The following is a 27907-nucleotide window of genomic DNA, read 5'->3' on the forward strand; positions in this document are numbered from 1 at the left end:
AAATCAAGATTCTTGTCCCCCTATGCCATTACCTAGCTGAGAAGCCAAGAGCCAGCCACCTCGCCTCTAGGTGAGTTGCTACAAGAAATGCTTCCTTCTGAATCTGAAATTTCACAGATCGAACCAGTTGACCACAGCACAACAGAGTAATATCCAATGCGCATTACGCAGCCTAAATTTCTGACTTCTGTTTCAACCTTTGGGCAAAACTGTCAGCCTCTCCTATTTCTATCCCATACAAACTGAGTTCAGGGAGGGATGGGGAGAATTTATTTTATGGCTCTGCCTGATGAATAGTACCCTGAACTTGAATGATAAGTTTCTGATTCTGTTCACGTTCTCTCTAAGTATCAGGTCCCTGAGATGGCCAGACAGTGACACTTCGGGACAGAGCAGGAAGAGAGGACAGTCTCTGCTGGAGACGAAAAGGGAGGGCAGTGCGAGGGCTCGAGCAGAAAGGGTCTCACTCTTCCGTGTTGGGGACAACGCAGGCTTGACATTTAAGAACAAAAAAAACAGAGCAAAGAGCAGCGCCCCCAAGCCAGCCAGGTCTCAGACATCACGCGGGGTATTGCATGGAAAGAAAGGTCCCGGGAGGCATTACAAGTTCCGTACAGAGCCCGGTCCCGGCGTGGAGCCCGCGCGCGTCACGGGCTGCGTAGAAACCTGCCTCGGGGTCAGGCTCCTGGTTTGAAAAGCTCAGAGCTACGGCCAACACACCGCCTCCCGGGCCGCGTCTCCGCAGGGCGCGGGCTTCCCGCTCCGGCGGCGGCTCCTGCTGATGCGGTCCAGGCGCAGCCCAAGGCGCAAGGCGCGGCGCGCTCCGAGGGCGCGGGGAGAGGCTGCGGGGGATTGATGAGGACGGCACGAGTGAATAAAAGTGCTTGTCTAGGGGCAGCAAAGACCCCGAGTAGACTGCGAAGGCAACTCGGTCTGTCACCCCCTCCGCGGTTGCCCAGAGCCAGACCCGCCGCTGCTGAAGGGACGCGCGCTGCGCTCCGGGAGCGGCGGGAACCGCGCCGCCAGCCCCGCGCGTCGGGAAAGGAGGCCCCCGCCCGTCGCTCGGCGCGCGGTGCGTCCGTCAGCGAGGTAAACATTGCGGTTTGGTGGTTAATTAAAATCAGTGATTAAACCTTGGCCTGGGGCTTCAGCTTGGATTATTAGTTTGGGAATATGTGTGTGTGTGTGTGTGTGTGTGTGTGTGTATAATGTTTAAAAACGCACGTATAGAACGCGAATTGAGGTTGGAGTAAAAGAGGGAGTGTGTTTGAAGCCACTTGGAGCGGACACAGGCTTGCAAATCAGTGCTGATAATCTTCCCAAGTCGGACGGAGTTGAGAAATCCTTGAGATTTTCCGAGTCAGCCCGCGCACTCCTGCGGGTGTTGGGGAACCTGGCTTTCACCCACCAGGAGGAGCGATGGCTTTCACGGACAGGGTACCGGGGTTCCCTGCGGAGCAAACTGCAGAGACTGGCACACGCCCGTGGCCCCTCGGTGCCTCGGTTCCCTAACGGCCGCGCGTCCTCAGCCAGAAGGTCCACCGAGGAACTCCGGAGGAGCCTCGGACACCGTCCCTCCCCCACCCCCCCGCACGCCCCTTCCAGAACGCCCCGCCCCGCTGCGAGTCATTCACCCCTGAGGGGTGGGGGGTGGGTGACGCAGGGGAGAAAAACCACCAAACTACCGGGAAAGCTGGTTCTGGAAGGACAGTCGGCCGACGCAGGCGGGTCCCACCGGGCGGCTTTCCACGGGCGCGCAAACTTGAGTTACTTCTGCGCGCGGATAGCAGGGGCGCGGCTGCGCCCGAGCTAGCGGTTTGCAGAGGCGCGGCTGAGGTGGCTGACCCAAGCGTCCTGTCCTCCTTCCCCTGCTGATCTCCAGGCTCTGAAAGCTGCGGAGCGGCCACCCGACGCCCCCGCCGAGCAGGTCGCACTATGCAGCCGCCGCCAAGCCTGTGCGGACACGCCCTGGTGGCCCTGATCCTTGCCAGTGGTGTGGCGGGGGTCAAGGGACAAGAGAGGGGATCCCCACTGACTGGGGCCACTCCGCCACTTCTGGGGACCGGAGAGATAATGACGCCCCCTCCTAAGACCTCCTGGCCCACCAGGTCCAACGCCAGCTCGCCGTGGTCGTCCGCGCCTCCGAAGACGCGTAAGGCAGGGAATCCCGCTGGAGCCCCGCCTCACGCCCTCTCCCCTCCCCTGTGCGAAGGATCCATCGAAATCAAAGAGACTTTCAAGTACATCAACACCGTGGTGTCCTGCCTGGTGTTCGTGCTGGGCATCATCGGAAACTCCACACTGCTGAGAATTATTTACAAGAACAAGTGCATGCGAAATGGCCCTAATATCCTGATAGCCAGCCTGGCTCTGGGAGACCTGCTGCATATCATCATTGACATCCCCATCAATGTCTACAAGGTAAAGGGCCCCTGCTAATTTCACGAGGGGAGGGTGACCGATTAGGGAGCAGGTGATGGGAAAGTCTTTGGAGGGAGCTTATTCAAGAAGATTCATCCCCTCCTGAAAATCAGTAAACACTGGAACAAAATTTCCTTCTGGTCTTCAGTACCCCCTGATAAGCTTAGAACAATTAAGTCCCCAGACCAGCAGCATCAACATTACTTGGGAACAGGTTAGAAATTACATTTTATGACCCCACCTCAGACCTGCTTTGGGGTGGGACACAATATTTTTTAATTTTATTTTAAAAGCCCTCCATGTAATTATGATGAACTGTGAAGTTTGAGAACCACAGGTCCTGAAGAATCTTGTCTCTAAGTCCAGCTCACCGGGTACATTCTCTCTGCTCAAAATGTGGTCCAAAAGCAGGATTGATATCACCTGAGAGCCTGTTAGAACTGCAAGTCCACCCCAAACTTACAAAATCAAACCTGCATCTTAAGATTCGTAAGTGACTCATTCACATGCACACGCACCTTGGGAAGCAGTTTCTTGGAGGACCTTGAAAGTAGAGGGGCTGGAATCTGTTTTTAGGAAACAAATGGGCTAGAAGAAAGAAACCTAGACTGGTGAGTAGAACACAGTTCCTCTGCTGTGAGTGACTGTACTGTTCCTACTTTCTATTGGATGCCTGCAGTGGGCCAAGCACTGGGATAAATGTGGCACTCCTTTGTTCCTTCTGACAGTCCACAAGTAAATATTACCTCATTTTACAAATGATTAATAGGATGTTCAGTTTTCACAATGAGTAAGAGTTGGAGGCAGGAATCAGGCTTATCTGTCAGGTTCCAAAGTGATAGCTGCATCCTACTGATTACTTCATGGACCAGACCAAGGGCACTCAACTTAAAGTCTGTAAAGAATGGTTTCAGTAGCTAACATTAGTAAGTGATCACCATGGGCATCAGAGGAATTAGGCATGAAGAGCTAGGTCAGGACATAAACCCCCACACTACTTAATTCCAGGCAGCTTTGGAACTCTGAACACATCCAGACATCACTGGGCCTCAGTTTCCTCAACTCTACAATAAGGCTACTCATGCCCACTTCCTGGGGTCTTTTTAATGTTAAGAAAAATAGCCTAAGTGAAAGAGCTGGAAAATTTTAGAGGACTGTGCAAATATATAAAATTTCTTTCCCATCATGATTAGCAATAGATAGTTGCACATAAAAACAGAACCAAAGTGTAAGGGAATGGAAATGTGTTTTGCAGATTTGCCTAAGGCTAGTCCTGGACTCAGTACCAGAGAAAAAAAATGGGATGTAGTGTTGAGAAAGACTTGTAAGGGGTGCTTTGATCTTGTGGCAGGAGAAATTATCATCAGGAATGCCTTTAAGTTGCCCTTCATGAATTTCTGAAAATCCTAATCCAAATAGCCATATTTTAAGCAAATTCTAGAAACTTCTGAGGTATAGAGATAGGAATCAGATTGCAATCCAGGCCCTAGAAGGAAATACTCCCAGAAATAAAGATAAATAAAAGAAATTCTAAAATTCTGCATGACAACTAGTGTTTTTGAACTTTGACAGTTTTCTAGGAGAAGCACAGGCTGAAATGGGCCCCTTAAATACAGTCACAGTCCCATTTGGGCCAGAAGTGACCCATTTATTTCTGAAGGAGTCCCATAGACCAAGTCCTACCACTCCAATTTGTCAGAGGAACTTCAATTCAACTCATCAAAATGAACTTCAGAAACTTCAGAGTGCAAGGTTTTGCGAGAAAATTTTAAATATGTGAAATAAGATCCTTCTCAAAAGGGAGATTACATCTAGTTTTGCTAGGCTTGCACAGAATTTTGTAAAAAGTCAGTTTAGGGAAATCCCAGGAAACCCCACACATCCAGCCCAGCTAGAAATGTCTCTAAGTCACCCAGCAGCTGAAAGGCTGTATGGAAGCTGGAGTTGAGAACATTTTCCTTCAGTGTGCTGATTTCAGGCAAGATGTAAGTTAGCTCTTCCAGGACCAGCCTACTTTCTCCCTCTTGTCAAATTATTACATTTAATAAGCCGGAGAATATTCAACTCCCAAGGGGGCACATAGATTTTACTTTCATTTCAAATACCTTCATGATTTCCCTAGAGATGCATCCTTTTGCCTGAAGCCACTTAGTCTGCTACAGCTGTGTTTTTACTTCTGAAATAAGCAAATGAGTCATTACAAATCTGGCCATCTAGTCATCTATATTGGTCATAAACAAATCCATCACAAAGAATTAGGTTCTGTCACTATGTTTGCCATCATTGAATCCTACATGGTAGCCTTTAGTTGATTTGTATAGTCAAGTATACAAAGTATACTTGTATGTACAACTAGGTGTCATTTGAGGCGCAATATAATAATAATGGCTACCATTTATTATGCACTAGGTACTTCGTTTATTTCATTAAATCACTGCAACAAAACATGTGCTCACCCCCCCATCTTATCACATGTTGCAGAAGTGAAGTCACTTGACCAGTCACAGTACTAGAAAGTGAACCAGCCATCTAGCCCTAGGACCTGTGGTCCTCATTCCCCTGTACTGAGCGAGCTCAGAGACACACACATTTCTCCAACTTGGAGTGTTGCTGTGGTCACACTGGAGAGCACTGGTGGAATTGTGGCATACTTCCACACAGCAGGATGCTCGACAAGCATTTTCTGTCTTAATTTGAGTCATCTGAGGATTTCTATCTCCTGAAATCTCCTTCTGATGGTCTAAAGTGTGTATCCTAAAATCCCCTTCAGGTGGTCTGTAGTGTATAATATTGATAATAGCTATTTAGCAAGGGCTTTATTTACCAAAACACCTAATCCAGGACTAGTTAAGAGCCATTCAATGTGCTAAATGATTATGACACCATATAAGTATGTTTTTAAAAATGCATTGAGAATTTCAGGGTAGTCAGGTGTTCTACTTCACAGAGACTAATTTAAATGAATTATGAATGCCATTTAAATGTATCCGTAAGTGGAGACTTGAATCTCTAAACCAGTGATTTCTAATTTTCTTTTTTATGAGATGTTACAATTGTCTTTGAGAATCCTGTTAATTATATTATATATAAGTAATATGTTATATATAATGTGTGTATATTATATATAATATATATTATAATTAATATATAATATATTATAATTTACATATATATGCACACTCTCACAATTTCCTGGGGTTCATAGAATCCCCAAATCCATTTGTTGGCACACCCAGGGGCCCAGAAACGTCAATGTGAATCTATTCCATTAATCTGGAGTTGAATAAATACAGAGTTCAATAAAGTAGACAAACCACAAAATGTCATAGATCTTGCTGGCAGCCACAGTTCTTGATACTGCTATAGAATGGGACATGACATCACAGGGAGGTGCTGCTGTGAGGGGCTGGCAACCCTTAGGAAATAGCTCTGCCCTGCCTTGATTCCCTCAAAGAACTGGGAGTCTGGAAACTTGGAGGTAGAATCAGTCCTCTCACCAGGTCTCCTGTGTCAGGGAGGAAACCCTGTGTTGAAGGCCAGAGAGGTGCTGTAGGACATTCAGTAAACTGAAGCTGTTGAAGGGCTTCGGATATTCATGTAAATATGCTGAAAATAAAAGCTTTATTTATCCTTTCAGCAGCACACACCAGGGCTGCTACACACTATATTGCATAAGACCATTCAGATGAAAAATGAAAAATGCAGTCATCCAAAGAGAATATTTAATTAAACATATATATATATATATATATATATATATATATATATATATATATATTAGATACATAAGTAGATAGGTAAATATAAGTTGCTACAGTGCTTGGCACATAATAAACAAATAAATTGGTGTGTGTGTGTGTGCGCGTGTGTGTGTGTGCATGTGTATGAATAAGAATGGAAATTTATTTAGGAATTTCTTTCAGCTTTGTCATTATAGACATGACTACAAATAGCGTCTTTGTACATTTGGCTTTGCACACATGTGTGACTCTACCTGAAGGGTAAATTTCTAGGACTAGAATTACTGTTTCAAAGGATGTGTCCATTTGTAATTCTGATACATATTGCCATATTGTGCTCCAAAGTTGTTATATTCTTAGTTTGAATCACTATTTTATATAACATCTCCATAGAGATATACGTGTATTGAGATATAGATATATACATATATATACACATACACACACACACACACACACACCAGTATTTGCATGGTCTATATATATGTACTTGACCCAAAAGCCAGGGCTTAAGTCTTTGATGAGAGAATTCATCTTTTATTCACAAGCCACTTATTTGTGTCCTTCCTGTACAGACTACAATGAATGGGGTAGGTAATCTAGATGTTTGTTGCCTGTGAGAGTCTAACTACTAAATTAGCACCAATGTCAAAGCTGTGTTGGAAGCAAAAGAGCTGGGTGCACTTATGGACACTGTGAAAGTCTTTATATTGTTGGTTAGTTGGTTAGTTGATTTGTCTCCATTTGGTTTAATAGTGATATTCAACAAGCCTTGGTTGCAAGTTAAAGTTAAAATTTTTTTAACTTTGTTTCAACTTCTCAGGAAGTTAAAATTTCTTGATCAAATAATGAGTTTTTAAATTATTTATGGATTTTGTTTAACAATTTCACTATGTGCTCTATTTGTATGGATAATTGAGTTAATATAGTTAATTCTCAAATATAGTTTCCTTTACATGTAAGCAATTGCTTTTGAAAACAAATCTGCTTATAAACTGATAAGGCAAATGTTGATATGGACGTTAGTTTGATAAGGATCTGAATTAATTAGCTGTTCAGTGGTAGAGGATAGTGTTTTGAAAATTAGGCTGGTGACCTGCTGGAGTGCCTTAGATGGCTTTGCTGTTAAGACTTTGTAGGCTACTATTAGAAGCAAGAGGCTGCCTTCATAGCTCTGAGAAGCAAAACTGCTGATCTTTAACATTTAACTAGTTTAGGAAGGGGTACATCTAACATTAAAATGCTAGCATGTCAAAATGTGGAATTGCTTCACTGAACCCACAAATGAGTTTTGAGTCAAATGACCTTGTCAGGTAATCAGATATTTTCTGCTTGCAACATAATCCAAACTATCTTTCTGAGGAAAGTCACCTTTCTCACTATTTGACCTTAGACTACTTGTACTTATCAAGGTTGTATATAATTAACTAGTTTCATTAGTTAGAAGTAAAAGTTAATGGAACAACATCAAATTTAACTTTTAAAGTTATTAATTTCCAGTAAGTAAACAGAAGTAATGACATCATTGGGTACGGGAGTCTAATTTCTTCCAGGATAACACTGTTGCCATTTCTAGTTAAGTAAGTGAGATAATTGGCTAATATTTTATTACTATTTTGAGATGCTTCAGTAGCAGATGAATTTTGAACCCAAAATGGAACCTTGATACCTTTGAGATTCACTTATTTAAAGCAGAAAAAAATTAAGGAGCACCAATTAAGCACACTTAAAGCATTAGCTTTTAAAACATAGTAGTGAAAAGGAAGATTGTTACTTTGAATGATCTCAATTCAATTGACAAATAAAACTAACAATCCCACCCACCCAGCATAGTGCCTGCAACAGTCAATACAAGTTAAGGGCTGGTTGACAGAAGATGCTCTACATAAAATGTAATGGGAGTGGGATTTCTCTAATTTATATTTTTATAACTGTTCAGATGAAAAAGAAGGGGAAGTTTGCTCCCTTTTTCTCATAATATTGGTCATAAGTGTAGAACAGGTCAATAAGTGTAGAACAGAATTCAGATAACCCAGAAACTCAAGACTTCATCTTCCCAATTTACTGCTTCCCACGTGGATTCCCGTGACAAAATGGGTGGCAAGCACTTGGCCTTGGGCGAAGAAAGTTTCCTTAGTTAACTCCGTGGTACTTCTTGGGTCTGCCTTTGATCTACAGCTTGGTCGCTTCATAAATCCAAGCCTGTTAAAATGTTGAGGAAATATTTCTTTCAACGTGGTAAGGTTTACATATCAGAGGCTTTACATTTTTTTCTTTGTTCATTTTAAATGAGTCGTTCAAGATTGAAGATATTTCCATAGCTGTGCAAGAGGCCGTCATAGCCAAGACCCTGTGGTTTCAGGGCCAAGACACCATGCTCTTCAACTCACAAAGAAAACCATATAAGGTTATCTCTGTGTGGCTAATATGCTATAGTTGACTGCTTTTAAAGAAACATGTCAAATGCTAATAAGTGATTAAGTGCTTTAAAGGGTGTTGACAGATAAAGCCTGAGCTGAAATAAGATTCGAGATGTAATTTATGATGTGAAACATTCGCTTTCAGTACTTGACAAAGTTAAAAAGAGGTTGGTTATGTTTGGAAGATAGCTGAGTGTGGTGTGTGGGTATACCTTTGCCAGCAACTTCTCTAATTTTAGACTTCTTTTCAGTGCTTTTATTTTAGAGATTTACTCTTTTTCTTTCCCTATAGATCCACTGGTGAAAATGTAATGAAACAAGAAAATAGCCAAAATGTGGTGGTAGAATTGAGTAAGAGGATCATTCTTGAGTCAGAAGTTTATTAGCAAAGTTGACTGAAGCGTTACTCAAGCAGTTCCCTGTCCCTGAAACTCACAGCCAGACTCCTGCCTCCTGCCTTGTGGCCCCTCTCTACTTCTCTCCTCTTTAGCTCCATCGTAGTTTCCAGAGGGAGGAAACCTTGCTATGGATGTTTAAATTGCACACTGTCTTCTTTCCCCTCACTCAGTGTTTTCAGGTTCTTTTAAAGGGATTTTGGATTCTATAGCAATCAAATGTTTGATCTTAGTAGCTTACCAGTGTCCCATAGGTATTCTCTGACTAGAATCAAGCTTAAGTAAGACATAAAATTACTTAATAAGGTTTGTTGAATTCATTAAGTTTGAGTCTCTTTCTGAGCCATGTGGCCATCAGGTAGTTTCTTCGTCACGGTGATCCTCAGAAGAGTCAGCACAAATAAGTGACTGTAACAATAAGCTAGGTTTGTAAACAGTATTTCTTAATGCCCTTAGGTGAACCTTTTCAAAACTCGTAATGTGTAACAAACTTTTTAAAACACAAAGCGTGGATGTATATTTTAATTCAGATAATAGGAGAATAGTGGTCCTTCTATTTATTTACCTGTTACAGACCTGGGAATGAATTTCATTGTAACACTGGTAGGGAAATATATTAAAAGTGAACTTAAATTTCTCCCATGACATTTATTTTTTATCTTTTTTCTATCTCTTTGCTTCTTTTAGTGATTTTGTTTCAAGAAAACTTAGTTCATATTCATGGAGTCATCATTCTATTTCAGCAAGTAATAAAAATGTTTCCCAAGTAGTGGAAAACCCTCTGTTTTGTGGGTGTACGTGCAAGAGATTTCTAGGGAGAGAGCCTCTGTCTTGCACAACTCCAGGGGACACTCACTGTTCACATTCTGGTCTACTTAAGTGGAACTCCTGGGGGATAAACTGACCCACATACTTCTAACCCACATGGCCTAATTTGTAAGTGATTAAGTGCATTTTAATGGATGCAGGATGGAATTTGTAACTGATATTTGACCTTAGGGCACTGATAAAATGTATGTCAAGAAAATATTTTCTATGCGCTTGACCAGCAGCTTCCCTTAATTCTCTCTGTAGGTAAGAATATAAAAAGAAGGAACTCTGACTTGGGAATCCTTGAATGAGAGGTGCCCTATGTTATTAAAATGCTAATTCAAATGCAGAAAAACTCTTATCTGCTTCAGGAAATAGAGATTTAAATACAGAAGAATACACCCTTTTCCAAAGCTGCGAAACACAACCACTCCATTATTTCCTTCTTTTGACTCTTACTGTGAAAACATAATACCAGTCATTTGAAACAAATGTTCACAGTTCATCATGAGATGGAACAAATAGCAATCTGGCAAAGTAGTCCATTAATACGGTGCTCACCTACCCTCTTAAATGATCATCTCCTACCGGTGCTCTATGCTTGCTGCATCCATTTCCATCAAATTTACAACTAAAGCTCCTCCTAGAATCCCATTAGATAGTGAGAAGCAGTGGGTTCTGTTTTGTATCAGTCATTTCCTTGGCAGGTTTGAGTAGGAGGGAGAGGGTGGAAGAGAAATTTTTGCTTTTGACCTTGACCAGACTGCTTGGAAGGCAGAACTCCAACAATTAGAACAGCCAACCTTCGCACTTAAGGCCCTGGCTCTGTGTGTCAAGAAAACCTGACCATCTTAAGGGGGGGGAGGGGGACATGAACTAGACGAGACAAAAAATAAATCCAAAGTTATCTCAATTCTTTAAAGGACTTGTTTCAAATATGAGAACTGAAAAACATGACAAAAGTTTTATAAGATTTCTGTTTTCTTATCAAATTCATTCATTCATCCATTCACTCATTCATTCACCTGTTACTCAACAAGCATTTAAATGAGTAGCCACTGTATGCCAGGCACTGTGCTAGGTATTAAAAATGTAGTAGAATATTCTGAAGCAAATAAGCAGTTAAAACTCAGTGTTTACTCATAATTAAAAAAAATAAATTAAAGAAAATGGCATATACAGTTAATGAGGCTAATGAACCTTTGTTAGTATAAGATGGTTAACTTTGGAATTTCCAGACTTTATGGGGCTTGATTCCTTTGGGCATTAAGAGTGGTGTGTATTATAGGGCTTTCTTCATTTAATTTCTCAAGAATGTAGTTTTTAATTAAAAGGAGAAGAGAAAAATGTAAATCCCCCACGTGGAGAGATTTTGTAAGACTCACTTAACAATACACTTAAAGAAAGGATATTTATTTCCTGTTCATGCTATTTATTCTTTTAGAAACTAAATGAATAAATAAATAAACCAAAAACCAAAACCCCAAACTTTATTATCTAAAAATAATTGTATAATGTAATTTAAAAATAATTTATTTGGATTCTGTTGTCTGTTTCTCCTTTCTTAAACAGCTGTTCCAACCTAAAGTTATGAAATCACAGTATCCTTGAACAGAAACCTTATAATCATTAGGGTCATGTCTTTTTCAAACTAGTGATTATTTATTTGTGTTTATTCACACAAAAAAAAGTGCTAGGGAAGCAGCATAAGCCTGGGGGAAGGGTCAGCACAAGCACAGGCTATCACTTGTCAAATGGGTGCCATGCTGCTTATAGGACCCAAAGTAACAAAGCTCTCCCTTGGATGAGCCATCATGATGTACAAACCAGCATCAGTTATGGGAGTATTTCCTAACTGGTTCACGTTTGCTAAATGAGGTAATAGATATTCAAACTTAATTTTAAACAAGACCTAAAAATGTATTCCATGTAGCAGGAACCTAGAAACAATATCAAGCTCTAAGATTCTTTTTTCAATCGAAGAGACTTCTCTTATTACATGCTTGATTTGTCTTCAGAATGCACACCTTACCCTTAAGATACCTAATTTAATGGGGTAAATTAAAAAAAAAAAAAAAAAAACAAGAAATAAAACACATAAAGAATGAAAATGTCATTGCCAATTTAAAGTTATAGTTGGCCCTGCCTGGTGTGGTTCAATGGTTAGAACGTCAGCCTGCACTGAAGGGTTATGTGTTCGATTCCCGGTCAAGGGCACGTACTGAGTTGCAGGTTCCATCCTCAGCCCAGTTGGGGCTCATGAGGGAGGCGGCCGATTGATGTTTCTCTCTCTCTTTTTCCATTCCTTCCCTCTCCCTCCCTCCCTTCTACTCTCTCTAGAGATTGATGGGAAAAAATGTCCTCGGTAAGGATTAAACATAAATAAATAAACAAATAAATAAAATTATAGTTGTTTCTTCTTGCAATAAAGAAAATCAATTTCTTCCACATTAGGAAAGCTATATTGTTGGACTTCAAATTATAAGTGTTGGATGTCATTATTTTTGTCACTAAATAGTGAAATAATTTCCAGGAATTATAAAAATCCGTAAGAACATTTTTTAACCAAATTTAAAGAAGGCATCTTGATTGAGAGTGATTTTTTTTTTAACTTCACAGCTGTCCCCTCATCCAGGGCTTTGTTTACCATTAAACAAGAGGTGGTTGTCTTTGCATTTTAAATAAGCTCCAAGCATTAAATTGCTCAGATTTTCTTGATGGAGGAGGCCACTAAGAAAGAGATGAGCATCCGTAGTAGGCGTGATTACTGCCATAGGCTATCAGACTTTTCTCAGCGTCTCCACAAAGCCTTTTGATCAGGAAGAGGCAGAGATTGTCAAAGTCATCCTTCCCACTACAAAATAGTAGGAGTGACAGTGGGCCCTCATCTTTCGTGGCCACTAAGGACCAGCACCATTCAAGTCAGACCTGAAAGGCTGAAATCTTGAAAGCTGATAAAGGCTACTGTTCCTTACTTTGTAGCTCCTTTCCTTTTGTAAGAGCAGATTAGAAAATTGTAATCTCTCAGTTATGATTAGCTTTCTGACTATCTCTGTGTTGAACTTGAAGAGAACTGTTATAATTTTCAGTTTGTGTTTCCCTATCCCCTGTGATAACTTGGGTCAGAGGTTGAGCCGCAGGCCTCCCAGTGGTATGAAGAGCAATAATCCAATTTCTAGGCTGAGCCAAAAACAATAGTAACCACAGAACAGGGCCTGGACTCAGTGCAGAGCTCGTTTTCATTGGCCAGACTTCTTTCCCCCCAGTGGCCTGGGCACTCATTCATCTTGATCCATCTGTTGGCAGTACTTCTGTGATACTAATATTTGCATATTTAGAAATAGTTTGAGACACTAAAATACTTGAAACTATCCAAACTTTTGGACATGATGTGAATAAACTAGCTAGGTTGTTAGAAGAAAATTTTACTCTGTATCTAGATACTTTACCGTTGTTTGACGCATAGCCCTGGGTTTAAAAATACTAATATTGATTTTAATTCTAAACATTCTTTTTTTTCTAAGATCAGGTTCTTTAAAACACTACAGACTCTAGAATCACACTATGTGAGTCCAAAACTGAATGGCTTGAACAGTAAACAACTATTACTTTACACCAAGTCTGTGGTTCAGGGATTCAGGAGCCACTCACTCAGGGTCGGTCGCTCATGGGGTGCAGTCAAGATATTGGCAGGGTTGAAGCTATCTGAAGGTTTGCCTAGGGCTGGAGGATCTTTTTCATTCACACACCAGGCAAACCGGTGCTCGCTGTTTTCAGGAGGTCTCAGTTCCTTGCCATGTTGGCCTCTCCATAGAAGTAAGTGCATGGGTGTCTTCCTGACCTGGCAGCTGCCTCTCCCAGAATGAGTGACCCCGAGAGAGCAAGGGAGAAGCCTAATGCCTTTTATGAACTCAGATGTCACACATCGTCACTTCCACCACACTCTATTCGTTCAAAGCAGATCATTAAGGTCAATCCACGTTCAAGGGGAGGGAAATGAGACTTCACGTTTTGAAGGGAGGCGTTTTGCTTGCTTTTTTTTTTTTCTTCTTCCTAATACATCTAAGGACAATCAGTATGATTAGACAAAATATTGTCTGGGTAATATATACCAAGCTGGGTTTGGCAGAGTCCTTGTAACCGGCTGGAATCTATTTTTTCTTATGTTTCCAAGGGCAATTGGCAGCTCTTTCAAAGCATCTCGACTTCATAGCTGGTTCAGACTCCTCACATCTGACACCCAACCCATCAACAAGTCCTAGTGTCTCTACCTTCAAATATATATAAATCTACCTTCAATATATTCAAATACAACTCATTCTCCACAGCCCCAGGGCACCACAAGGTCCAGTTCACCACACGCTCTCATCAGAGCTGGGTTTCTCAACCCCGCATTAAATTCTACACTGAGCAGCCAAAGTGGTCTTTTTAAAAACATGAATAAAATCACTCTATATTCCCTTTTAAAAACCTTGCAATGGCTTTCCTCAAAAAAAAAAAAAAAACCCCAACAAAACAAAATCAAACACTTTGCTGTACAACTTCATCTCCGCTGCAGCCTTGGTAGACTCCTTCCTACCGGTTCAGCTCACCCAGCTTATTTTAACCTCAGGGCCTTTGCAGTAGTTCTTTCCTCTGCCTAGAATGCTCTTTGCATGGCTTACTCTCTTATTTTAGTCAGGTCTTATTCAAACATTGCCCCTTCAGATAGACCTTGATGAGAGGCCTATCAGAAAGCATCCCAAATCCTACCACACTCCCTAAATATGACACTCCCTGTGTGACACCATATTAAATATTTATGTGTTTTTTGTCTGTCTCCCTCACTAGACTGTAAGCTCTATGAAAACAGGGAATTTGCCTTGTTCACTGATACGATGTGCACCCTGTATTCAGAATGGTTCCTGGCACATAGTTATGAGTCTTGATTAATCCAGAAATCACACGATAGAGGCTAGTCTCACCCACAGATATATTTTGTTAATACAATGATGATATCCGACAGTGTTTTTCTAAAAATATGATTTAGTCACCTTAGCCGGTTTGGCTCAGTGATTGTAGCATCGGCCCATGGACGGAAGGGTCTCAGGTTCAATTCTGGCCCACAGCATGTACCTCAGTTGCAGGCTCAGTCCCCGGCCCCAGTCAGCACAGGAGTAGGAGGCAACCAATCAATGTATCTCTCTCACATTGATGTTTCTCTCTCTCTCTCTCCCCCTTCCATTCTCTCTGAAAGAGCAATGGGAAAAATATCCTCTGGTGAGGATAAAAATATAAAATAAGATAAAAATATTATTTAGTTGACACCTCTTATAAATTGTGGGATTTCATATAAAAATTCCCATTTGGGGTTAAAAATTAAGAGATATTTATATTTGGAGTCCTTTGGCAAAAATCATGTCATGTTTATCAGCAGCTACTTCTTATAGACAGGATTTACTCCAGGCCCCACCACTCCCTATTATATTTTTGATACCAATGTCCTTCCTACTCCAACCCCCTTCATTCCTCTGTATTAGCCACATGGCCCTGTAGGCTTTCAGGACCCTAGAATAAGCATATTTATGGTAAGTTTGCCAATATTTGTCCTACGTATCAGTGCAATTTTTTTATGTAAAACTTATAAATGAAATTGGTCCTGTGTTGGATTTCCAACTCATATTCATACTGAGACACACATTTCAGCCTTTGGTGCCATTCTAGTTATAGAATAATCACTCAGCTTGACACACTTAACAAAGAACTTTTGCTAATGAAAGGAAGGAAGGACCCAATTGTGTTTCAAAATAATTTTTACTTTCAGAAGGTTATTTTTTAAAACATAAAAAAAGAAACATAGTTTCAAATACTTTTCTTTATTTTCAAAACCTCATGAACATTCAATCCAGATGTTTACCTAAAATGATTCATTTACCAGTGTGGGGCACACCCAGTTGTCCTAAAAAAGAAAATAACTGAGTTTAACAATAGACGGTTACATAGTCTGAAGTCAGATCAAGAAAAGAAAAAATATATATATATATATATATATATTATATATATATAAATAATAGCAGGAACTATGTATTTTTACTCACTGTATAACCAGTGTCTGCATATATTAGGGACTTGAATATATATATTAAGCACCTGTTATGTGTCAGAAACTGTATTAGGCAGTTGCAGAACCCATATTCTGTCAAATATCCTAGAAGTGCCAGACAGCAAAAACTAAACAAAACAAACAAGTACATGTTATTACATAAGCAATAGGAGTTGATAAGTACTATAGATATAAAGGAAAGTGGAGTAGGGTTAGGTGGATGGGGAGACCTGACTGATTACTGTTCTTAATAGTGTGATCAGGGTAGGTCACGTTGAAAAGATGAGACTTGAGCAAGACCAGAAGAGGCAAAGGAGTTTGCCTTCTAGATCTGTGGAGAAAGAGTCTTTCAGAATAAGGAAAGATCTAGAGTAAAGCTCAAAGGCAGGAGTGTGCCTAGTATGTTCAAGGAGCAGCAATGCCTACTCTGGCTGAGTTGCTGTGCAGTCAAGGAAGTTGACTAAGGTAAGAATAAGTTCTCCGTAGGAGTACTGTATTCTTCCTAGCTAAGGAACATTTATCACCGCTTTTTAATTAAGCTATATTTTGATTTGGCCATGGCCTGAGCATTGGAGACTCCATAACAGTGTATATGACATTCTCAGCACTTCAGCTTCAAATTTTTTAGGGGAGCTGGCCCCAGGTGGCCCCACGGTGGAGAACCTGATCCTGAGCTACTATAGATGCATAGCAGACTCCTCCCAGCACACTCTCCTGTTCCATATGTCAAACACTGGTGCTTTCCAAAGGAGCAGTCCATGAGGAAAAGAATAAGAACTGAAATTTATTATCTTATCTTATTCTGCATGTTAATTACCCTCCACTACGTAATGCAGCTCAGAGGGTGCCTTGTAAAAATCTCCCTAATAGAGCTTCATGTCTCAATGCAGCTACTCGCCAAGGACTGGCCCTTCGGAGTTGAGATGTGTAAGCTGGTGCCCTTCATACAGAAGGCCTCCGTGGGAATCACGGTGCTGAGCCTGTGTGCTCTAAGTATTGACAGGTAAGAGCGTATATAAGTCAGGCATATCCTGAGCACTACTAGTAATTGCTATGTTACTTGGAAAATAGCTATGGAATTCAATAAAACCAGGCTCTGCCGGCTTGACAAACAATTTTATTTTGCTCTTCAGATATCGAGCCGTTGCATCTTGGAGTCGAATTAAAGGAATTGGGGTTCCAAAATGGACAGCAGTAGAAATTGTTTTAATTTGGGTGGTCTCTGTGGTTCTGGCTATCCCTGAAGCTGTGGGTTTTGAAATGATTACCACTGACTACAAAGGGAGTTATCTGCGAATCTGCTTGCTTCATCCCACTCAGAAAACAGCCTTCATGCAGGTAAATTTTACATTTTTTTTCCCTTTCTGTTCTTGCCTTATAAATATTCAGCTATTTTCCCCCTAATTTCCCCTTCTTGGAAGCTATTGATTTATGACTGTCCTTGGCATACATTAAGTGTGTAGGTCCCAGGACTGCAGGGTTAACTGTGACTAATGGCCCAGGCTGCAGGAAGCTGGGGCCCTACCTCTCCAAGGATCCCCAGGCACTCAGGAATACAGATAAACCAGGTCCACATGAGAGAATCAATCTGAATTTATAGCCTTTCTGTGCAAATTCCCACAAGGACTGGCAACTACTCCATTTTCTGCTTAAGACAGCATAGCAGTCATCAGAGGGAGTAGATAGTTCAAGGATTGATCAAGTAGAATTCGCCCTGGTATGGATGGGTCCTGTCCCCTCTCTAAAGAGAAAGATGACATTGCAAAGAAGTTTTCACCTTGGCCATTTATTCAAGAACATTTCGTCAGGTGACAGGAAAAGGTGGGAAATGCTGGTCATCAGAAGATAGGTCCTAAGTGTAACAAGCTCTTTCCAACAGAATGGGTGAAGCAGAGTTACTGCAAAGGGGCCTGGCCTGCCTAAGGGTCACCAATGATTATTTTGCATTTCCCATATAAGAAAGTTCTACAAAACTTTATGAATTGTATATATTATAATCATAAAAAGAATAAAGAGGGGCATTAATGTGAAATTGAGAATGAAATGGCTGGTTTCTTGTTTCTTATTAGTTAAAAGGGAAAGTGTACGAGATAAATTACCTAAATCCTGCTCCCACACAGATACAGCTGTAGCAACAATTACAAAACAAACAAACAAACAAACAAAAACAAAGAATAAGAGCAAAGGAATATGTCCTAAACAGCTTTGATTTTTTAACTGATTGGTTAGATTTATACATTACTAAGCTAAATGATTAACATGGGCCTTTTTTGTATCTGTTTTTCCCATGAAATAAACATGTTAAAAAGTGAAAATTTTCCTTAAACACTATGATGTCTTTACATACTCAGATGTGGTATTTCACACAAAGAATGGCTTAGAGATAACTAGTTTATGTGAAGACAAAAATATCTAAATTACCAAATATTTTAAATTTTGTCTAACTGATTAAATTTTAAAGGATATTTATAGCCCATTGCTTTTGAGAACTGAAATGCCTTTTAGGAAAAGTTTGTTTTATCTAATATAAGCATTTAATTATTGGTTCAGATGTGACCTGATAAAGTTTATATAGTGTTTATAAAATGGATCCACTTTAGAAAATAATTATTCTGTAATGGTTTTTTTAAATTTAACATTTGTCATAAAAGTTTCTTACAGAGGAATATTAATCATAAAACTTCTCTCTTCCCACAGACTCATAGATAGAGAGCAGGCAGGCTGCTCTGATGGGGCAATGGGGGGCTTAGAGGGAGTGGTTGTTGGAGGGATTTAGAAAAAGATTTAAAAAGAGAAAGAACTCATGGACATGGACAATAGTGTGGTGATTGTGGGGGAGGGGTGAAGAGGGGGGAGTGGAAGTGGATAGGGTAAAGGGGGAATAAATGGTATGGAAAAATAAAAAAATAAAGAGGAAATTCTTTCTTCCCCATAGTTTTACAAGACAGCTAAAGACTGGTGGCTATTTAGTTTCTATTTCTGCTTGCCATTGGCCATCACTGCATTTTTTTATACCTTGATGACCTGTGAAATGTTGAGAAAGAAAAGCGGCATGCAAATTGTTTTAAATGATCACTTAAAGCAGGTAAGAAAGTAGAAATATTTCTAATTCATGATTACAACTATGATTATGAATAACAAAAATATTATAATGATAAATTAAAATTACTATATACTAGAGCACATCTCCTTTTTCCTTGCTCTGGTATATTTTATATTATCTATTTAGGCATATTCTGTATAATCTAAGGAACCTAGAAAAAGCTATTACTTTTTAAATATGAATCTCATTTTAGTTTTAATTGATGTTAATTATTAAACTTAAAGCTCAGTGTCCTGCATTTTTACAAATGCTACTGACTTTTTATAAACAATATTAAATATTCTCTTTGGGAAAGGAGGGCACTGAGATTATAATGAGCCACATTTCAGGGTCTGACTATGGTTTTATTTCAGAGACGGGAAGTGGCCAAAACGGTGTTTTGCCTGGTCCTTGTCTTTGCCCTGTGCTGGCTGCCCCTTCACCTCAGCAGGATTTTGAAGCTCACTCTTTATGACCAGAATGATCCTAATAGATGTGAACTTTTGAGGTAAGAAAAGTAAAATAGAGATAGTTTTGTAAATGAATGTCACACAGGAGTTTTTCACTGATCCTTTTCATAGGTAGAAACAGAGAATACCATTTTTCTGATCCTTAGGGAATAATTAAGATTCCCATTTTTTACCTTCCCTTGTATCATAAAAGAAGGGACTAAAGGGAGCTGTGGAGAATGCTGGGGCTGGAGAGCCAGAGTTGTTCAAAGAAGTGTGTCTCATGCTCGAAAATAGCAGGTCTAATTCTCCTTTGTACATTGCAGAACTTTTCTTTTCAGCCAGCCACAGCACTTCTAAATATAAAATTTTCTTTTAAAGGAGAGAAGTGGGCATGGTGTGGGGGAGGGTGTGTGGGATGACAGAGACAGAGAATGAGAGAGAGAGAGAAATCATTATCAGCAAAGACCAGTAATAAAGTCAAAACCATTGAATATATGGGTAATTTTCTTTCTCCACGAAAACACAAAAGTCTGTAAAGAATACATGCTCAGAGCAGCACATTTTTCACAGGCATGTTTTGGGTTATTTTTTGCAGCTTTCTGTTGGTATTGGACTACATCGGCATCAACATGGCCTCCCTGAATTCCTGCATTAATCCCATAGCTCTGTATTTGGTGAGCAAAAGATTCAAAAACTGCTTTAAGGTAAGACAGTATTCCAAAATAAAAAGGTCTTTTTAATCTGGCATCAAATAGATCCCTTCCAAACTATTAATATCTCTCTCCAGAGAGCTCCAGGATATTTACAGTTTTCCCTTGCTTTACACCATGGGCGATTTTTAAAAATATGACTTTTGCTCACAAATCACTATAGTTGGTTGATTTCTAGTAAATCCTAGTCAACCGCTTACTGCCCCAGCCGATCAGTTACACTCATAGAATTGCTTTTAAAAATTACCTGCACCGATGTCTGACAGACATCACATGATAAATAAGAGCTAAACATGAATTAAATGTGCTGATCCCATTTGGGGTACATTTTGGACTATGCAGCACAATTTGTAGTCTAACTACATTGGTCTCCTTTTCACATGGACGAGAGAACAGCAAGTCAAACAAAGAAATTGATCCAGGTCCCACATCCTCTCTTCCACCCTCTTAGCAGAGCTGTGCTACTAGCATGGAATATGCTGAGTTACTACTCGGTGGGCTGCAAGCACCGTAACATTCATCCATCCATCCACTCGCTCCTTCAGCAATCCAACATGGAAAAATATTTCTTCCCTTTCTGTGGGAATGATCCATTTGTCCCTGGTAGTTCCTCATTGGAAAGCCAAGAGCTTAGCTTCCTTGTAAACTCTAAGGCGGCCTATAAAATTCTTTGCCCACTCATAAACTCGGATTTTAGAAGAGAATGTTCATTAAGATCAACTCCCTCATTTTATAGAACAGAAAACAGTGGACCTCCCATTTCCTTATATATGAAGATTCTCAGAAAACAAACAGAATTAACAGAGTTTTGAATTTTTAAAAATCCAAGAAAAATGGATAAATGAAACTGAGATACTTATATACTTTATAAGCTTATCGTGTAACAGTATTGAATAGGCACATGAGAACAGCATGTGGCTGCAAAAACTGGCAGTGTAATATTAAGGTCATTGATATGGAAAGACATCTATGACACTGTCAAGTGAGAGAAAGCAGGTAATGAAACAGTACATATAGAATAGTTTTATTAAAATTAATTATACACACATTTCCACGCACATGCTCATATACAGTCATGTGTATATGTGTATGTGGTGATATTTCTCCTTGCATAGGAAAAAGCCTTGATTTACATATTTATCAAGTATTAAGAGTATTTCTCAAGTAGTCAAAGTTAAATATCAAGAATTAAGAGTGGCTTTCTCCTTTAGTGTTAATTAAAAGGTGAGGAATTTTAATTACATACATTTTTCCTTCTCTGTGTCTTCTACTTCAAAAACAGTTATCATATGCTACTTATGTAATTATATGTTTTTAAGGGGAAAAATCAGAGTGCATGGAAAGAAAGCGGCCCAAGAATTCCAAGTCATGCAAAGAAAGTCAGAACCCTAGAGAGTAGAAGTTGTGACAATGTAACTGATGTGAATGTATAATGAATGTCTTTGTTTTGTACAGTCATGTTTATGCTGCTGGTGCCAGTCATTTGAAGAAAAACAGTCCCTAGAAGAAAAGCAGTCCTGCCTAAAGTCCAAAGCTAACGATCAGGGATATGACAACTTCCGTTCTAGTAATAAATACAGCTCATCTTAAAAGAAGGAATATTCACTTAACTTCATTTTCCTCATTTTAAACAGAAGTCATTAAAACAATGAGGCATTTGCCAAAACAAAACAAACTGTGGGCTTGCACAAAGCAATGTAAAAATTTAAGAGTGATTATTTTCTTAACACTCATAGTTACACATGACATTTTATAAACTGTTTACAGGATGAAAAGAAAAGCAGTGAGAATTAAGAAAGCTTCATTGTGAAAGCACTTAATTTTTTACAGTCAGCACTTCAATGTAGCTCTTAATAACTTCCAGCATATTCATACATTACTTACATTTAAATTGAGCGCACTAAGAATTTCTATTAAAGAGATTTATTTTTAAATTAATGTGAATCTGATATAAAGGAAAAATGTGTCACTGTAAAGTGAAATTTTTAAATGAAGTTTAAATCACTTAATTTAAAGTTTTAAAAAATCCTATTTAAAAAACTTCTTGTATTAATAGTGTCACACCATTGGCTGGACTATTATTGGATACAAAATGTTTAAGCAGTTTAGCTGGTGTATTTTTTTTTTTTTTTTACATTAGAAACATTTAAATGATCATAAGGGAGTATCAGAAAGAGAGATAAAAGTTTTTGAAAATCATTTAACTTTTTACATTCAGATAAGATCAAATGTCACAAACGGAGAGACAGAGAAAGTTGGGAATGCTGTCCCGAAAGATTACTTTACAACCTCTCATTTAAGAACTCTGCAAAGGAAATGCTACCTACAGATTTTTTCAGTATTATTAAAACGTTCTTCTTTTACTATCACTATTGAAGTTTGAACGCTACTTGTTTAGTTTTCATCTGTAAATACTTCACTACAGTACACAATGTGTAGATGATTAAACTAAGGGCAGGTCCCGGTTCCTACCTTTACAATGAGGGATGCTAGTGACTCCGCAGGAGACAGAATGTGAGTTGCCTGGAGCACTGTTCACATGGCCAAGCTAAGGCGGCGCCCTCTCTCGCCCTTGCTGTAGTTAAGATGGTCTCTGGCGTATGCATAATAGGATCGTTAAAATACTATTTTTTAAGATCACACAAATAGGCAATTTAACAGCTACCTGTAAAACTTATTACTAATTTTTATATTATATTTGTAAGTAAATAATAGAAAAAGGTTCTTGATGTTGTGCTTTTCTGTCATTTACAAGCAAAACTGTTTTGGTTTGTGTGTGTGTGTGTGTGTTTTAGATTATAAGAACCTCTTACTTTGTGGGTTCCTGCTTAATTCTTTCATTTCCATAGCAAAATGCCTTACGTTGACTTGGAATGAGATGTGTGTGAAAGTACAAGAGAAAATGAAAGCGAGCGGAAATGAGGTGGGGGTGCAAGTCAACCCATGGGGACAGATTCCCTTTCTTAGCCTGATGTTCGTCACTACCCCGTCACATCAATGCAAAAGGTCCTGGTTCGGTTCCAGCAAAACACAGTGCAATGTTCTCAGAGTGATTTCAGGAACAAATTGGGCCCAAGAGCTTTAACTCACTCTTAAAATAAACAGAGTTTCCACTTTTTTTTTATTTTAGTAACCCAGGGCCACATGTTGGAAATAAGCTAGTGATGTTGTTTTCTGCCAGCATCTAATTGATACAGCAAACCAAAACCCAAAAATATGGCCAAAAGGAAAAGACAATAACTAATTCACAGGGCACCTGGATTCTATTTGGGAATCCCTCACAGTCTTGTTTATTAATTTCTTCCTGATCACTGTTTCCATTGCCTGTCATCACAAAAGACATTTCCAACTTTTAAGCAAAATCCAAAAAAATATTAGACCAATATTTTCACAGTTTGTTAATATATTTTTATTTCTACTTAAAGTTTAGCTCATTTCATTATCATGTACTGTGTTTTAGTTTTTCTCCTCATTTACATCCTTAATACTCTTTATTTCTCCATGTCAGAATTGTGGTCTGTAATCATTTTGCCAGATTTTGAAACTGCACACACAGTATATATATGCACTATTTTTCATGAAATGGTGTTCAGTAGCTTTTCTAAAAATGTTTGGTTCAAAATTTGAACATGATTTCTTGGCATAATTAAGATCGAGATAGGAAAAGGTACCACTGTTTAAAACATATTTTGTAGTATTAAAAATTGTACACTATAGCAAGAGACAAAAATAGTGTTAACATGGGCATTAAAATGTAAAATATTTATAAGCAATTTTAGCCTATTTTCTCCTTTATTCATTGCTAATAGGGGTGCATGTCCAAACACCTTTTAGTATTGACAGCTGACATATGGCCAAAGGAATATAGTTTGTAGCAAACCATGTATATGCTGTAGCTAACTTTATGAAATTGTAATGATCATGTAAAATAATTATATATTTTGTTTTTCTTTGGTCACTTAAAGTGGCAACTACTATAGTCATAGATTCCTTATTATGAAAACAAATTAATAAAAATTTTAATTGTTTTTAAAAAAGAACAGCTTGTTTTTCATTGTGTGCTCAATAATTTATTAAATACTAATTGAGTAAGTGTTTAAAGGGAATACAAATGTTACAAGTAGACGATATTTACGTTAAGCATACAATTATCAAGGAAATATAAAAGGTCTTAAATTAAAATGCCAAATTTCTGGTCTCTAGGCTGTGTTGTTAAGTTTTATTATTGCGAGGAAACCAATATACATACAGATATTCGGTGTTCCAAGGTTGATTACCTGGCTAATGTTCTCTGGTGGCCTGCTTTTGGAGCATTTCACTGATTAATCAGTGTTGTACCATAGGTCAAAGGTGAAAGGTTGAAATGAGATTTGGGGATTACTTATTTTATTTCACAAGCTCCTTTTGAGTCTTCACTATGTGGTGAAATTAATAAAAAGCAAAGTTCCTACTTGATAGGAGGCAAATGATAACAAAAGCCAATATAAGACAAAATGAAATAACTAAATAACTACCTACTGACGACTCTTGAAGTTCACATGCCTGTGTCTCTTAACACACAAACCCTTTCCTCACCTGCCAAATATAATCAAGAATTAGTATTTAGCCCTGTCGTCGTCGTGGCTCAGTGGTTGAGCATCGACCTATGAATCAGGAGGTTGCCATTTGATTCCCAGCCATGGCACATGCCTGGGTTTCGGGCTCGATTCCCAGCGGGGGTGTTGCAGAAGGCAGCTGATCAATGACTCTCTCTCATTACTGATGTTTCTATCTCTCTCTCCCTCCCCCATCCTCCCTCTGAAATCAATAAAAATATATTTTAAAAAAAGAATTAGCCTTTACTCTTTTCCCATGTAATTGTGTGAAGCCTAGTTCCAAAAGTTTCTGTGATTTATCCCTGACCTTTGCTGAATTTCAGCTGCCTAATCTCAGCCAGCACTTGGAGATATAAGTGTCCTAAATTCCAGAGGCTATTTGAGAAGTACAAGAAAGGAAACCATAGGTAGTATTCTCTTTAGTCACCAAAAAGAGCCTACCTTCTTCTTAACAGTGTCGAGTAACAATGATAATAATGCCCACACAATTTATTATAGTAAAGTAGGCAGGATAAATTCAATTTAGATTCTTGGAAGAAAACCAAGAAATGTACCAGCCCTAAATTGGAAATGTCTAGAAATCCAAATAAATTTCTAAGTTTTTGAAGAGCAATGATCCTGGACTTCTTGCTCTCAGTCATTAGTCAGCTTCAGAAGTGACAACATTAAGCAATCAACAGATCAAATACCAAATTGGAAAATCCTACCGGACACTTACAAGATGCATGGCTTACTTGAGCACAGGAAATAGTCCCATATTAGGAAGACAGTATTTTGAATGGAAAAAGTACCCTAAGTCAAAAACATATGTTATCCTTGATTGTTTTGCCAATATGGTTGACCTCAAACAAGTCAGTCAACATTTCACAGCTTCATTTTAATTATTTATAAAGTATAAATACTAATATCTACAGCTTAATTCTTAAATCAACAAATGTTGAGTGGAATTACTATATAATTTTAACATACTCTCTGAAATACAAGCATACAAAATGCAGAAGCAATAGTCCTCCCAGAAACTCACAATCTAATAGGAGAGATAGACAAATAAATAAAAGCAGTTAATATGTTATAGGCACGGGACTATCGATATGTACATGGTAAGAATTGGGAAGTTCAGGGAAACTCATCAGAATTGGTACTTGAGTTGAGCCTTAAAGAAAGTTTTCTAAGCAGACAAAAAGTTAATGGCATTGCTAGCAAAATGACTATCTTGTGGGAAAACTGAAAAAGGTAAAACAGAATGACCAGTTCAGGAAAAGTAGTTAAATCCCAGCATGCCTGGGGAAGGGTTGTGAGGGGAGGGGCTGGAGAGATAAGCAAGTCAGGAAGGGCCTTGTGTCCCAAGCAATGGGGTTTGCCCTTTCCCATGGCCCATATTTCTCAAATGTCTGAGGACTGCATGCCACAAACTCACTGGGATGTCTGATTAGAATGCAGATTCCTGGCTTCTAACTCTGATTTATATCATCAGAACCTCTGGGGTGAGGCCCAGAAGTATTTTATTTAACCAAGACTTCAAGGGATTCTTATGCACCTAGAATTGGGGAGGCCTTGCAATGTAGATATTTGCAGAACACAGTATTTTAAGCAAGAAATAATAGGATAAATTCTTTTTTCATAAGACTACTTTGCAAGCAGCATGGGGCAGGGAGTAGAGGGCTACACACACAAAGGCAGTGAGACTGAATTAACAGCTACTGCAATTGACAGATAAAAGAGATGAGGGTTTGAGAGAGTGTGTGGAGATGAGGAAACAGGTCTGGTCACAGGGAAAGATAGAGTCATCTTAACATATTGAACAGACGTAGGTAAAGCTCACTTAAGAGATTTCTGGATGGAATGACCATTAACCTAGAACAGGGAACAGTCAACTATGGCCCACGGGCCAAGTGCTGTTCTGTGGCCTGATTTTGTAAGTAAAGTTTTATTGGAATGCAGTCACACCCATTTGTTTATAACAGCACAATTGAGTGGTTGAAACAAAAACCATATAGCTCACAAGGCCTAAAATATTTACTATCTGGCCTTTACAGAAAAAAAGTTTGCCGACCCCTGACTTATAAACAATATTAAGGGGAAAGAAGGGCAGCAACTGAACTGGAGGCAAAAACAGAGCTCTGTCATGTAATAAATTCTGCTTCGGATTTGCAGTAAGGAGTGTAAGGTACCACAGAGCATCCACAGAAAAATTCAGATCTATCTGGGTTAAAGGCAAAAGTTTGTTTACATCTTGGTTTAGAGATACTAATTAAAGATGATAGAAATACTCAAGGAGATGCAGGAAAAAAGTAGGGAAAGGAGGAAAGGAGAGATGGAAAATAAAATAACAGGGGTCACAAATGTAAGAGAAGTGGGCAGAGAAGAGAAATTAAGAAGGGACTGCAGGAACGAAGAAAACTGGTTCCACAGACGCCAAGGAGAAGGTGATGCCGAAACAAAGGAGGAGGCTGAGAATCGGAGCAAAAGGAGAGTAGAAAAGCAACCTTTGAAGTCACCAGTTCAATGACCATCAGGGGCTTCAGCCAGGGCAATTTAGGTGAATGCGCGTGCGTGTGTGTGATATGATGACAATATATCTCTATTTTCTCACTTCCGATTCATTCATGAATATATATTTTATAGATCAGATATCATACCCCTTTAGCAGTAGAGGATTAAGCTTTTGGTTAAAGATAAGTGTATTAAACATATATGCTTTTTCCCTCACCCTCTTTCCGAAACTCCACTAAATGACAGAACAGAAGTGAAAAAGTATAAGCCCACAAGGACAGAGGTGAAGGAGGAGGCACCAGGGGACTGGAAATGCTAACAAAATTGTGTGAGATGAAAATCAGATAGATGAGGGGCAGCGCAGATTTCAGCTTCCCCTAATAGATGTCTGCCAGGGAGGCAGCGTGGCCTGTTTCACAGCCTAAAAGTGACTCAGGAATTGGAGGCAAGGGACTGAAGTGCGGCCAAAAATGAAAGAGCTGATGAAAAGTCTGAGAGATCAGACTCTAGCATCCTGTACAACTGGTGCTTGTCCGCTGGTCAGCCAAAGGACGTGTGGCTTATTTTCTGGAGAGGTTGTGCCAGATTATCCACAGACTTTGCTACAACAGTCAAAGGTGCAAATGAGGTCCTTTTCTGGAATCAAAAACATTAAGCAAAGGCCTCTCTCGTAGACAGAAAGAGCTGCAGCCCTCATCCCACACTAG

General features: G+C 39.3%; 1 protein-coding gene across 1 annotated transcript; it reads left to right on the top strand.

Moving 5' to 3' along the window:
• Positions 1 to 554: 554 nt before the first annotated feature.
• On the top strand, positions 555 to 24143 carry EDNRB (endothelin receptor type B). Its single transcript, XM_081128807.1, has 8 exons — positions 555 to 1089; positions 1883 to 2421; positions 16759 to 16871; positions 17002 to 17206; positions 18804 to 18953; positions 19325 to 19458; positions 19998 to 20106; positions 21568 to 24143. The coding sequence occupies exons 2-8, from the start codon at positions 1936 to 1938 to the stop codon at positions 21700 to 21702; spliced, it is 1332 nt and encodes a 443-aa protein (XP_080984933.1). The 5' UTR covers positions 555 to 1089; positions 1883 to 1935; the 3' UTR covers positions 21703 to 24143.
• The last annotated feature ends 3764 nt before the right edge of the window (positions 24144 to 27907 follow it).

This window comes from Miniopterus schreibersii, assembly GCF_964146895.1.
Source record: "Miniopterus schreibersii genome assembly, chromosome: 2".
NCBI lineage: Eukaryota > Metazoa > Chordata > Mammalia > Chiroptera > Miniopteridae > Miniopterus > Miniopterus schreibersii.